General features: G+C 41.3%; 2 protein-coding genes across 4 annotated transcripts in view; both read left to right on the forward strand.

Moving 5' to 3' along the window:
• Positions 1-786: 786 nt before the first annotated feature.
• Positions 787-7,883, forward strand: cunh19orf47 (chromosome unknown C19orf47 homolog). Of its 3 annotated transcripts, none has more exons than XM_074680284.1 (8): positions 787-877; positions 1,780-1,867; positions 2,448-2,562; positions 2,794-2,875; positions 4,314-4,439; positions 4,545-4,694; positions 5,793-5,866; positions 5,952-7,883. In XM_074680284.1, the coding sequence occupies exons 1-8, from the start codon at positions 859-861 to the stop codon at positions 6,480-6,482; spliced, it is 1,185 nt and encodes a 394-aa protein (XP_074536385.1). In that variant the 5' UTR covers positions 787-858; the 3' UTR covers positions 6,483-7,883. The 3 variants fall into 3 exon arrangements, with proteins under 3 accessions (XP_074536385.1, XP_074536386.1, XP_074536387.1); XM_074680285.1 differs by having other exon boundaries at positions 4,545-4,619; XM_074680286.1 differs by lacking the exon at positions 787-877 and adding an exon at positions 888-1,692.
• Positions 7,884-9,044: 1,161 nt separating this feature from the next.
• Positions 9,045-14,041, forward strand: part of ttc9b (tetratricopeptide repeat domain 9B) — a 30,992-nt gene continuing 25,995 nt past the window's right edge. Inside the window, exon 1 of the mRNA XM_074680234.1 lies at positions 9,045-9,811. Within this exon, the coding sequence (XP_074536335.1) occupies positions 9,355-9,811 (457 nt within the window). The 5' untranslated portion in view covers positions 9,045-9,354. The remainder of the gene's footprint in view (positions 9,812-14,041) is intronic.

Raw genomic sequence — 14,041 nt, forward strand, 5'->3', positions numbered from 1 at the left:
TTGCTGCTCTCCATCACTACTGTTTTCACATGATTGCTCTCATGTCTGTTAACACTCCTGTAGATCCAATCATGGAATAGTAGGGTAGACTAAGTGTAGTTGAGACGTGTATAGTTTAAACACCCTGCATATTTGCCTGCGCTGCAAGCTTGTGCAGTGTTTTTTTAACAGCACATGCATATTAACATCCTCTTTGGTGGTGGGATTTTTTTCCTAAACTGAGACTACGAACTACTAAGTCATGGAGTAGAGGCTAACTATTAGGAGGAGTTTTAGTGTATGTGTTTTTAGAATTACATAATTACCGAATGAATAGTAAAACAAAATCTTAACCATAACTTCATTGAACCTTTTATGGGGCAGTTCGGAGCAGTTGACGGCCTTGTCTCATGGCAAGACTGCCACTGATGAGACCTTTGACGTTTTTCCTTTAAGGCTGCTTTGCACTTTTGGGCTAGTTTTAGCTAACCATTTAAACAAACTGAAAAACTCACCGTGTATATCCCCTAGAGTTTGTTGGAGATAAAGCAGAGCAAACAGGGGGGTGCAGATCATACTTACATTTGCCAGGTTTCCAGAAAACATGTCCAGAAGAACGCATGTTGCACTTTTTCCAATAACATGTTAATTTACATTAAGGCTTCAATAGCAAATTGAGAAAATACACTTTTATGGCGAAATGATGATGAATTACTCTGCTGAGTGAGTTCAATGTTTGTCAGTGGTCTTTGTTGCTCTCTAGTGTACACATTTCACATTTCTCAGAGACTTTTTAACAGTTTCCTGAAGGAAATTGCGTCACAGGAGCGGCGCGAGCCATCCGGATGTGTCTGACGTCACCACACATTTATTGTAAACATGGCGTCTGTGACAACAGGTGAGAGGCCCGGCTAACGAACGTTACCGCTCGGCAACAATGAACTCATCTTAATCAGATATTTTATTTGGCATGTTAAGATTATTAATTCAGAACAGCATGTAGAGTTTCGACCTCTAGGGCAGTTAAATACGGGTGCCGCAGTTCGTCGAAGGCGTCTTTTGTTCAATGCCGGAGCTACCGCTAAAACAATGCTAATGTAGAATGCTAACACAAACGGTTTTGCCAACAGACCCGATTTACTCCCTTTAATCTTTCATTCAACTTTCAATGATTAAAACAGATATCAAGTGAGAACTCTGCTGTGGACCAGTGGTTAGTTGCAGATATGAATGGCTGAAAGGGTTTAGCCATTTCTTGGGCTAACATGAATAAGCTAATAATTATTGCTTTTAAACACGATTTTTCCGTATGAGTAGATCTTCAATCTTAAAGTTATACATTTTTCAAGTAAGTTGTTTGGCTGTCATACGATCTTAGTCAGCTATCAAAGTGCCACGTTGTGAATAATCTCTCCGTGTAGCTATGAGTTCATCAGTATTAGTCACAGCATGTTGGACTGAGCCATTGTTCTGGCAGCTGTTGTGCACCCATCACCCTGTATCTGTTACTCCAGCGACAAGACGACACTTCATAATTGGTGTTATAAATAACCTCCAGCTGGCCGTGGTCAGCATGTGTTAGACCTCAGCATGCTGCTGTCTCCTCAGGTTTATGTCTCCCACAGGCAGTTTTATGCCGGGGCCCTCTTCCACTGTAGTCTACAGTCTCATTCATTAGCTGCAGCCCTACTAATTAAAATTCACTGTCAACATGTAAGTGGCTATGTTGATAGTTTTTGTGTTCTTGAAAAATTTTATCTATCTTTACCATTAACATTGGTCTTTTTTGTCTTCACTTAGCCACCTCAGAGTGGATCCAGTTTTTCAAGGATGCTGGGATTCCAGCTGGTCTCGCAGTAACTTATGCAGTCTCGTTTGTGGACAACAGGTAATCTTTTGCTTCCTATTCATTAACAGAAACAGCTTTGCCTACTCAGTGTTGTGCTACTGTGTCAATGCCCATGCACCCTCACAGACTAGGCTGTAACTAAGTTGTTACAGCCTCTTTTATCAATGAATGGTGACGGCAAATTATAAATTGGATTAACTGATTGGTCTCAGCCATTTGTGGAGAGTCTCAAAGGCAAAGTGTACGATTATATTATCACATCTTCAAGCGAACATAGAGATAGCTGTTCTTGTCTTTTCTCTTTGGTGACATTTTCTTTTTTCTTAACCCAAGTCATTCAGTGAAAGGTTTCTTTGGTTTCACTCACTCTAAGACCATGTTCAAAATTATCCCTGTCCTAATTAAGCAAGATATGAGGTTGCACAGCAGTATTGAGAATAAGTGGTACTGACAGTTCTTTGTTATTTCAACATCTTATGGATGAGAAACCCTGAATTTGTTTGTTTCTGCTGTTGATGATTGATTAAAAAGGTCTCTTATATTCTCCATCATTTGTATACAACTCCATTTTTAGAGCAGAAGTAAATATAATGATTTATGGTCTTTCTCATTCCTACAGAATCCACAAGAACATGTTGATGGACCTCAGTAAAGACATCATGATGGACCTCGGCATTACAGTCATCGGTGACATCATTGCCATCCTAAAACATGCCAAGCAAGTCTACAGACAGGTGAGACTAGACTACACATTTAAATCTTCTTCAACAATAAAAACTATTTAAAATAGATGCTTTGTCTTCCTTGGTGCAGGCATATAGAAATGATTTACCGCTTGAATTCCTCATCTATTGTTGTGAATGCAGTCATGCAGAATGGATGTCTTTTGAAGTTGCTGTTGTCAGGTCAGTGACTCGTTGTAGGCTTTAAGTTTATATAATCACTAATTTGTGTTCCCTTTCAAGGACATGTGCAAAATGGCCACAGAAGCTATCTCCTCAGGACAGACAAGCGTTAAAGCTGAGCTCAGAAGAACCGCCAATACTCGTAAGTGATCACATAGTGCTCTCCTTCCATCATACATAAATTTCCCATGGCTAATACTGTAGCATCTATGGGGGATATGGTGTCTGCTTTTCCCCCTCGGATAAGTCTAGTCTTTAATTGTCAAATTTTATTGCAATCCCCACCTTATATTACACTTGCAGATGACATTTGATTTTTTGATAATAATATGCTTTTTAGAATTATTATTTATTTGTAAATTAATTTTTGGATTAAATCTTAGCCCCAGTGAACAACAATTTACTTGTAGATATTAGATTAAGAATGTCTTCACAGTGAGGCCTTGTTTCTAAAGACAAGTGTCCCTGTATCTTTTCACATTAGAGAGAACCAAATGTTTCTCTGGTGTTTCCCTGGAGCTTGTGCTTTTCTTAAGTCTTCAAAAGCTTAAGTGGTGACTTTCAGTGAGGAACTGTTTGACTTTAATGTTTCCAAATGTCAGAGTTTTTACCACCTGTAAGTCCATTGCTGGTTCCAATCTATCTATCTATCTATCTATCTATCTATCTATCTATCTATCTATCTATCTATCTATCTATCTATCTATCTATCTATCATCTGTCTGACTGTCTGTCTATAGATAGATAGACAGATAAATGATAGCTATGAGCACATGAGCGATTGAGAAGAGCACATGTAGAGAAGAGACGAGAAAATCAAACTGAATTATCCATCTCATCACCCAAGTATTGATCAATACTGATCCCTACGTTGGCATCAGTTTATTAATATTTTAGATTGATTGGCACACCACTACTCATTACTCACTCAATAACAACAAATATATGATTTTGTTATGAATGGATCGAAGAGCCACACACCGAAAGATAAAGAGCCACAGGTTGGCCACCCCTGGATTACATGATGTGTAACTTCTTTAGCCATCGTGATTCTGATTATTTCCTGTACCTCTGAAAGCCAATTTTAAATTTAACCAGACTAAAGGTTCAATTAAAATGAATAAAATAGTTTACTATATCAGTAGATATCCGCTAACAGCTAGAAGTCTTCACTTGAATTGAAAACAGGATTATAGAAAGAACAGTTATCAAGCTGTCTGACTAGATAATGTTCAGAAAAAGATTATAAGTCCTGTACTTATTTTGAATGTACCCTGAAATTGCCCAAAGCTTTGCAAAACAATTGTCATTCTCATGATTATATCAAGCATTGGAGCATAATAAACCGTACTCATTTGGAGATAAAAGTGCGTCCGCTTTACGTAATATTAGCAGAACAACTTGTTCTCTAGTGAAAGCTTATAACTGGCATATCTGTTGAGGTCTTGCACGTTTCAAATGACAGCTCTGAAGCCCATCTGTCCTCTGATCTGGTCTACAGGACAGAGGGTGATATGTTTCCGCAGCTCATATAGGAGACAAGATAAGTAACACCTCTTTTTTTTTCCTACTTTTCTCAGCTGCCACTCGTATGATTGCCAACGCTCTGAGTCATGACTCCCCGCCAGCCACTCCAGCACGTCGACCTGACAACCGGCTCTCTGTTACGGTGTCCAATATGCAAGGCAACAAGGGCAGCAAAGCAGGTAGACATCACAGGGAGTTACCTCACTCTGCATCAGTCTTGTTCCCCTAGAGCCATGAGCCCCAAGTTTTTCCACCACTGTCTAATCCACGTTTTCTCACCTCAGTTGTAAGTCAACCAGCTGATGAGGGGAACGGTGTGCAAGGAGTGAAGCGCCGGCGAGTGACAGCTGAGATGGAAGGCAAGTACATCATCAACATGCCCAAAGGTACCACGCCTCGTACACGTCGCATCCTTGCCCAGCAGGCCGAGAAAGGTAGGCCTGACCCGATGGCCTCGTTGACAACTCGCTCGATTACTGCTGTTGCTCACCAAGACTAATCATTATTAAACATTTTCGTTTTCTTGAACTGAATCAACTAACTCTGGGCTAATAATCACAGCGGCTCAAATTTCCCCCTTTTCTTTACTAATACTTCGCATTTGATCAGAACTTTATACTCTTTTGTTTTTTTGTGGCCCCTCTTTCATATTTCTGCCTTTGTAGAGAGTAAGAACCAAGTTGGTTGGTTACAGTATATTAAATGAAGTAGATGACACAATTCTAAATCCTGATCCTCAAGCTATCATTTTAAAAAGCAATGTCTCCTTTCACAATATTTGAAGGAAATCCTAAGCTCATAAATAGAATGTCATTTATGTTTCTTATCAGTGGCACAACTCAACCAAGAAGTATTAATAGAATAGGTAAATATGTTTGAGCAGCTACTTTGTAATGAAAAAATAGAACGACACTGGCAGCAGTCAAGCTGTGAAGGTTAGGGCCTGAATCAAGCACTTTTTGTGCTGGCAACGTTTAAAGTTCAATTTTTCTCAGTACTTGTCACCACAAGCCCCAAAACCCTCTATACTACTGCTTTTTCATTACTCTTTTCACAGTGCTTTCAGTTAAAGTTAGTCCCATTTATAAAACCCCACTGCACCTCCACTGTCACTTTGAACTTACTAACCTATCAAAATCAAGAAGGGGCCAGATTTATTGCACAGCAGTTAACACACTAATGTACCTATGTATGTTTTTACAATTTATGTCTTTTAAATCTGGATCTGCTTATAGTTTTAGGACATGATTCCTTTTACTTTCCATTGTTTTACCTGTTTTTACAACATTGCTTTGAGTTAAAGCAAGCATGAACGAAAACCGAATAAATTAAAAAAGACTTGACATTCACTACCAATGAGAAAACAAGATACTGCAAGTTGACGTTCCCAATCTAGCAACAAAAGCAGTGTTGTGAAGTGCTAAGAAACTGAGACCATAAGTGTTGCCAGCACCAAAAATCTGCCATTAGTAGACACAGGCCCTTAGTTAAATGTAAAAAGTCTAATCAAAGATTGACTTTTGTCCTAAAAGGTTTGAAGCGTACCTCTGTGTTTGCAAGACTTGGAGCTGAATCAAAGGCAGACACAACAACAGGCACTAACAAGGTGAGATCTTATTTATCTGATTTTGGTTTTGTATATATACAAGCTGGAGAAAAAGTTGTATGCTTAAAATGTTCATGTTTGGTAGCCCACTGGTGTGTTCAGCCGCCTGGATAGAGGGGGAGAAGAACCTAGGCTAAGCAAAATGGCTGGAAACATGGAGGTGGATGATGAGGATGACAGTGACGGGGAAGGCTCTGTCCTCCAGTATGCCGGTGTGCTCAAGAGAGCCCCTCCCTCCCAAAAGAAAGAGTCAGCAATGAAACCTGCTCCAACCACCCTGAGGCGCCTAGGAGGCAAATTCAAGCTACCTCCCTCTGACACTCCCACCTCTTCCTCCTCTCCTTCTCCTAATGGTCTCCCCCCTGCCAAGATTAGTGTACTTCAGAGACTGGGAAAGATCCCTGCCACACACTCCAGCACGACTGTGGCATCTACACCTGCTGACACACAGGACAACAGGGTGACAAGCACCCGGCCCAGAGCTCAGGAGAGACTGACCATAGCAAGTCCCAAGGTGAGCAGCAGCACGGGGTCTGCTAGTGGGGATGCTGTGGGGGCACAGATGGACGTCAGGGCTATCAGTGTTTTTAAAAGACTGGGTAGCAAGAAAACCTAACAAATCCCTCCCCTAAAAACTATTCAGACTATTTTTATCAACCTTTGTACAATTTGTATCACCACTTATGTGCATCTCCCCTGGCTACCTGCAGGAATGCAGATTGGAGAGTTTGTTTTATTTTTTTTTCAGCCTGATTATGTGGAACTTAATGCTGCTTAGTGTTAGTCTGAAATAGATTTTAAAAAATGTTTTAGTCATGCTGCCATTGCAGAAAAAAATACTGTTGTAAAGTCCAAACCTTTGATTTGAGAACTCAAAGTTCTCCGTATGTTATGTTGCCTGACCCAAAAGCTGTTTTTTGTGTCCGCCATGTCTGCCATATACCTATTTAGCTTTAAATGTTAGCTTAAGGCATGAGCATGTCAACCAAGCTGGTTTCTTTTTTACTTTTACCCTGTAAGACTACACTCAAAGATACTGCTGCTGCCTGGAATTCCTATTTTTTAAAGCTAGTTGAAATTTTACTGATAAGATATTTGATCCTTTTGTCGGAAAATGCAAGAAAGCTAATTTAAATGTCAAAATATGATTGATTTAAGTTATCCCACAGAACAACAGTGTACGACAGTTTCAATACAAAAAAGGAAAGAGAAACAATAACAAATATATGATTTTTGTTCACACCTCAGGCGATTTAAGTTTGCTCAAGTCTAAAAAAAGCCCCAATAACATTGGGAAAATTTAAATCTTCCGACTCTTTATTAGTTTCACTGCTTCATAATTACCTCTGCTTTCTTGGTTAAAAGTTGGAAAATATGTAGAAGTAAAGAGGGAAGACTGCCTCATTTCAGTATTAAGACATTAAAAAGTCACACAGAACAACCTCTCTGAACACTCAAGTGTCATAACAAAGCACTGCACCTCTTCTTCTTATGTGCTTTGTGGAGCACAGGTTCACACCTCTAACTTAAAGTAAGTGCATGTCACCTTTTGTACCATAATACTGAACATTTTCTACAACCACCTACTTGAAGGCTGGATCAGAAGAATACTGTTTATTTTAAAATGTTTTAGATTTGTTAGACATTTGGAACAGCACAGAACCTACTCTGTTGCATATTTTTCTATGTGGATGTTACCGTGTCATGTATTCTTGTAAAGAAACTCAGAGATGCCATCAGGCCTGGTGTCAGGGGGCCATGTCAGGGGTCTCAGTAGGTAGTTCACCTTCACTCTGAATGGGTCATTAACACCTGTGTACTGTTTTGATCTTTCAGACTTCACACCAGAATTTTATTGTACTGTAAATAAGTGAGTGTTTAAAACCATGTCAAGGAATTTTTAATTGTTTTCAAGAACACAAAAGTACAAAACACACCAGGAACTGAATTTTTAAAGGAAAAAATTGTTTGGAAAAAACATGCTTTGAAAATATTAAAAGGGTCCAAACATCCTTGTTGTTCTTTCTTCTGTCTTAAAAGGAGACATTTCCAATAGTACCACTAAGAACTGCATTAATCAACCTTTTAAACTATTGACATGACAGTTAAGTCAATATTTATTTTCCTTTGGGAGCACATAGCTGGTCAATAAATCCTCTGAACTCCCACTCACGAGGCCTCTGCTGCACATTGTTGGCCGATCTGTCTGAGTTTTATGTTAATTGTTTCATCAGGGATGACTTTATGAAGCTGCAACCAGAAAGTCGTGGCATGACCCTGACCAACTGATTCTAGTAAAAAAAGGATGCAATTGATATGTACTTGAGAATTAGAATGATGGTGAAATTTTAATTGTAATTTATAACGAAATTACTGTGTCAAGCAGCATATGCTGCTTGTGGTAAAATCACCCAGGAGGAGATCCTCCATAGGGGGTAACATGAAGTTTTTTAAAATGTTGTTACATGTATTAACATGCTCCTGGAATGACTGAACCTTAGATGGACTTCGTGAGTCACAAAGCTGTATAAAATTATTTTACAACCCTCTTAAGGATAGATAATTATAAATAACGTGACATTCATCCAAAATAATAGACTGTTGCTCTGCAGTTGTAATTGTAGCTATATCCCCTTGGGGTCGCTGTCTTCCTGCTCTTGTGGTCCCTGTAGCCTCCTGCTGTCTGTCTGCATCTCCATGAAAACCTTATCAGCTGAAGTCATCAAGCATTTGATTTGGCCACAGTTTACTGTTTGTACACGGGGTATCAGTTAAAGTTGAAGCTGAGTCATCTTGATTTTCTCTGTAGTGGTGTATAACCGCTTTTGAACAATTGGTGTGACGTCATCTTCAATCTGTCACAGTGCTGTTTTTGAGTCATTTAAATATTTTTAAAATGAAACTACCACCTGGATTGTTTAATGAGGCCGTGTTGTTTGCAATTGGATCTCCTTATGAATAGCCCAGTAAAAAGATGATTCATAGAGAACTCTTTGTATTATTCAATTCACGGATCAATTATTACTATGACAAAGAATAACGCCGTCCTATTTCAGGACATTTGTCACGTTTATCTGATTTTTTTGACACGTAAAATCTGGACTGCTGCAACGCCTCACGACTTCTTCCTTTTTTACCCACAATGCCGTGCGGGAGGGGTTGTTGTGTGCGTGCGCTGTTTGTGGTGCTGAAGCTGCGCGTGCCTCAGAGGTTGCTACCATAGAGATCCGCAAGAGCATCCTTCCGCGAGAGGACCAGAACAACGAGTCGCTCCTTCGACGGTTGTAAAATTTAGGCCGCTTCAGTGGGCTTTTCTAGCCTTACTTTTCTTTTAAAAGCTACAAATTTATTCTAAAAAATTTCCAAGCACAAGTTACCGAACAGGAGACGTTTCTGAAACCGTTTTCTCAGCTTTCTTTTCAAGGCACATCGTTCCTCCGGTGGCACCGCCTGCTCAGCCGCTTTTGCCGCTCCATACCGCATCCTTTATGCACAGCACGCTGCTCCGGTCCTCCCCAACAAAACACCCGTTCGTGTCCGAGCACCATGGCCCGCTCCAGCCGCTTTCACTGAGAGACATGGAAGCCAAACAACACCAGATAAAGAGCCTGAAGAGCTACCCGGAGACCGGTGGCCGGAGCCTTGCAGCGGCCGCCGGAGTCGACAGCGGGTATCGAGCCGGCTCAGCTGAAGCGGAGATGGAGGTTAAGATCCAGAAAGCCATTGACTTCAAGGCGGAGGGTCACCGCTGCTACAAGGAGAAGAAATTTCGGGAGGCGATTGGCAAGTACCACCGGGCGCTGTTGCAACTCAAAGGGGTGCATGTCGTTGACGGGACGACGGGCTCTGAGGTAAACCTGCTGACCCAAGCGGCTGCCAAGCTGACCGAGGAGCAGCGGAGAGCGGTGGAGAGCACCGAAATCGAGTGCTACGACAGCCTGACAGGTGAGCTGCACCGGTACAGCCAAACATCACCCTCATCACACCGTGGCTTTAAGTAGTACTGCTGACACCATTGTTCGTTCCGGTTCAACGGGTTTATTTAGCTAGCTTGTAGGCTGTAGTTATTACTGCAGGTGAAACATTACAACATTTAGCTTATAATGCAGAATAAAAAGTGCAGAGTGCTCATTTGTCAGGAAACATGGGGTGGTAAAACCCCGTATTCTGTGAACAATAAGTCATTATTTACCCAGTGTAGTGTGCCTCTTATGCTTATTTTAGGCCGCCTATTGTTTCGTGTGCTACATACTTTTTCACCTTGTTGCCTCGTGCAAAAAAACCCCAAAAAACATCAGATAAAGACAAAAATTGTGTGCCATATATGTTTTTATTAATTATGTATGAGACGAGTTGACCAGCCTGTTGTATTGTAACACAAACATTTCATAAGGGGGTCTGAGTTGAGAAAACGTCCTCTGATTCATCCAGTGGATGATGTAAGCCTGTGTCTAATGGCACCACTTTGCAGTGACTTTACTACAGGGTGAACAGAGAAAAGCTGAACTCATTACTCTCAAATCATTGTAGTACTTGAGCTTTGTACTACACTCAAGCTGCTCTATTCATGTTTGTGTTAAAACAGACTTATTGAGGCTTTAACTGTGCTTCAGGCTATCTTTAAGGAATAGTCAGTGCATCTTTTGGTTATTAAATTGTATTTTTTACTGTATCTTGATGTGATTATTTTCAAGATAATTATAAATCTGAGTTCTTTAAATCATCTATCGCAGCTCAAGCTTGATTTAGGAATGAATAGGTTGTATTATCATTCAGTTGTGCTCTGTACTGTGTTAATACAGACAATAAGACAATATGACTACAACGATATGAGAAAAGCTAATATCAGGAATGAATTCCCTTGCATTGTTGTGAAAATGTATGACCACTGTATGTGTGCTGTATGCAATGTGCACAGCAGATCGTGACAAATGTTGGCATCCCGGAGGAGCTGATGAATGGTGTTTCCCATCACTACAGCGGTTGCATCACATCATTATAGCACTTGTGAGACATCACTACATATGTGACTGTTGGGATGTTGTGCCATGAGTGTGGCGTGGCAGGGATAAGCGGGGGGGATGTTGTGTCTCGGTGCCATGCCAGTGCGTTACTCAATCAGTCGAATGCATTGAAGGTCGCCTCGTTCTGCACAGCGTTCAGGGCCTGTCTAGAGCCTGTAGGGACACCACTGTAGCGTGAAGAAGGGATGGGGGGAGGGAAGGAGAAAAGGAGGGAGGAGAGGTAAATTTGGGTAAGGACAAAGCAGTAGATGATGAAGTGATAGGAGAGAAAGAGAGGTAGCCACGAAAGACACATGGGGAGGAATACTAGTAGTAGAGAGCAATGAAACAGAAAGGGGAGAAGAGGGGGAGGAGGGGACTGCTAGCACGCGACAGGGTGCCATATTTACCATGGCAACCATCACCAGTCCCTGGTCCCTGTGGTTGTATTAATACGACTCATACCCTCCCCTCACTGCTGCTGACTGGAACAGGAGAGTGTGCATACACACGCGCAAAGACACCAGATGTAATATCCTGTAATAATTACGCCTTACTGTCTTATCTACACTTAGGCTAGTAATTTATTTTCTGTTAACATGTTGTGTTGTTGTTAAACCCTCGGACTGAGCTGATTTGACAAATCTAAACACAAAAATCCTCCTCACTCCTTGGAATGAACTTGGCTCTTCAGTGACAGGTAGTCAGTAATGACACATGAGGTCAGATATGGTTGTGTCAATCTCGCCCAGCTACAATTACATGTTATCTTAGGAGTGAAACTTCAATAAAGCTTCCTACACCGACTGTAGTCACATGGTGGAAAACAAGTCCTCTGACGTATTTGCTTAGGCTGCTGATGTCTACTGCCGTGTTACAAGGCTTGCAAACTCATGCATTTTTCCAGTCATACTCTGATACTTCCTACTCAAGCTTGCGGTGGCTAAATACCAACTTTGATTTTTGATAGCTCCAGCAACACAAACAGAAATCAATACAAGCCAATAAAAAATGATGATTAGACAATGATTCATCTGACTGTGGAGAATGACATGTTTAGCAGTTATTTACACATGCCCTAGACCAGTCTTTTTCAACCTTGGGGTCGCGACCCCACATGAGGTCGACTGGAATTCCAATAGGGTTGCCTGGAATTTCCAGCAATTGATTAAAAAAAAAAACCAAGATAAAAAAATACTAATATATTTTTTAATGATTGAATAGGCCCATATATTTCATTAAAATTAAAACACCACACATTTTCCTTTATAACAATTATTATTTTGTTAATAACAATAACAATAAAAAAAACGAGTTTAACCCTCTCGACTAGATGTTACGTCGGAGATGAGATGTGCTCTCTCCACCACAGCACCTGACTTTGAAAACACAAAAACACAAATAAACGGACTCCCACTGAAAAAATCTGATATCGGTCTGCATTCGCACTTTATTTTCGCGCGTTACTTTCACACAAAAACACCACTAAATAAGGCTCTAGTTTTCATTGTGTCGTAAAACGGCACTACCTCCGCTGCAGAGCCACAGCTGGCTATGAGGCGCTCTCTGCTTAGTGTATCAGTCCACGCGCGCGGCGTGTCAGATATAAACCAACGCAGGTAGTCTGCCAGGACGAAGAGACATGATGAGAACTAGAGCCTTATTTAGCGGTGTTTTTGTGTGAAAGTAACACGCTGAAAATTCTCTAAATAAAGCGTGAATGCAGACCGATATCAGATTTTTTCGGTGGGAGTCCGTTTATTTGTGTTTTTGGTCAAGTAAAATATGGCCCCGTCTGAGTGCAGAGGAAAGCGGCAGACGAGCAGGGAGGGGGTCCTTGCTGCGTGCGCCCTGTGCTTCTGCTGCACAAAAACACTGCTGTAGGGGTAATTTCTGCCCTAAACCTTGTGATAGAACCCAACTTGTTCCATCCCGGAGTATCAATTTAATTTCCAATTTTTTTCCTGTTACATGGGCCACACCACAAACTGTAAATGTGATGGACAGTGGGACTCTGCTTTTTACCATTGTGCAGTTCTAAAGCCAAAATACCCTCTTACAGCCAGAGTCTGTACAGTGGACAATCTATGTGTAGCCAGGTAACAAAAAAAGTCTAATCTCTTTCTTTCAAAAGTCTAATCTTTTCCGGGCTCTCCTTCCTAACATATCTTACTATTCCCAAAAGAACTATGCAAGAACATTAGACGTAAAACGTTAGGAAACATGACATAAAACCCTGTTTTTAATGCCACTTAATGAGTGCCGAATAAATAAGAAATTGCATGGGCAGATTTGCTCTCTGTATGCTCTGATCTAAATTTTTACCAATTTTTGATGTCAGGCTGCTGATGGAATGGCTCATAAGCCACGCAGTTTGGCTCATAAATTTGTAAATCTAATGTCAGTGTCTCACCCCGCACCGCTGGCTAACATACTTCTGAGTACTACTCTAAGTGTGGCCTCAGAAAACAATGGCCTTCATATGTATTTGGTGAGTTGAAATGTGGTCACGGGAGTGACGTCAGGAAGAAAAACTCTCAGCTAATTCAGCCTCAGAAATGGCAGCGTCTTTTCCAAGCCGAGCTGGGAAATAAAAGAAACTGTGGCTCTGACAGAAGCTAAGTGGTGGCTCATCAAGTGCACACTGTAGTAATCCAGCTGCAGGTGTTTGCTGAACGCCTCCACCTGGGTAACCAGAGTCCCGCTGGGCAAATGCTGGTCACTGTGGATATGAGTAAGGAGCTTCAGTGTGATTGGTCGGCTGTCTTTGGCTGTGACGCATGACAGGAGAGCGACAGCAGCACCAGTCATACATGTGTAAGAGCAGCTGCTTGAGTGTGTTAATGTATGTGTGTGTTTGTGTGTGCGTGTGTGTGTGTGTGTGGACACTGCTGTGTTTGTCTCAGTATTCACAGCAGCTAAGGGGATGTCAGAGTTCTTTCAGCGCTGCTCATCCTGTGCTTCTCTCTGTACCCTCTGCTGACATTGCTGATTTAGTTAAAGTGAAGTGTATCAGTGTGTGTGTGTGTGTGTGTGTGTGTGCATGCGTGCTCGTGTTAGTGTGTGTGTGTGTGCTTGTGCTTTCTCGTCTTAACTTTCTTGCGGTGAGGGCAAGCATTTTCTCTCATTGCATTTGAAGAATCCATACAGGCCTGAACTACTGCAGAGCACC

Source organism: Halichoeres trimaculatus, unplaced genomic scaffold (assembly GCF_033239565.1).
Source record: "Halichoeres trimaculatus isolate MK-OKI-2021-1 unplaced genomic scaffold, fHalTri1.1 fHalTri1_scaffold_9, whole genome shotgun sequence".
Lineage (NCBI taxonomy): Eukaryota > Metazoa > Chordata > Actinopteri > Labriformes > Labridae > Halichoeres > Halichoeres trimaculatus.

Excerpts from the sequence above, each read along its gene's own strand:
- cunh19orf47 (XM_074680284.1), top strand. Across the intron at positions 1,868-2,447 it reads GTCTCGTTTGTGGACAACAG|AATCCACAAGAACATGTTGA; the intron begins GTAATCTTTTGC and ends TCATTCCTACAG. Across the intron at positions 2,563-2,793 it reads CCAAGCAAGTCTACAGACAG|GACATGTGCAAAATGGCCAC; the intron begins GTGAGACTAGAC and ends TTCCCTTTCAAG.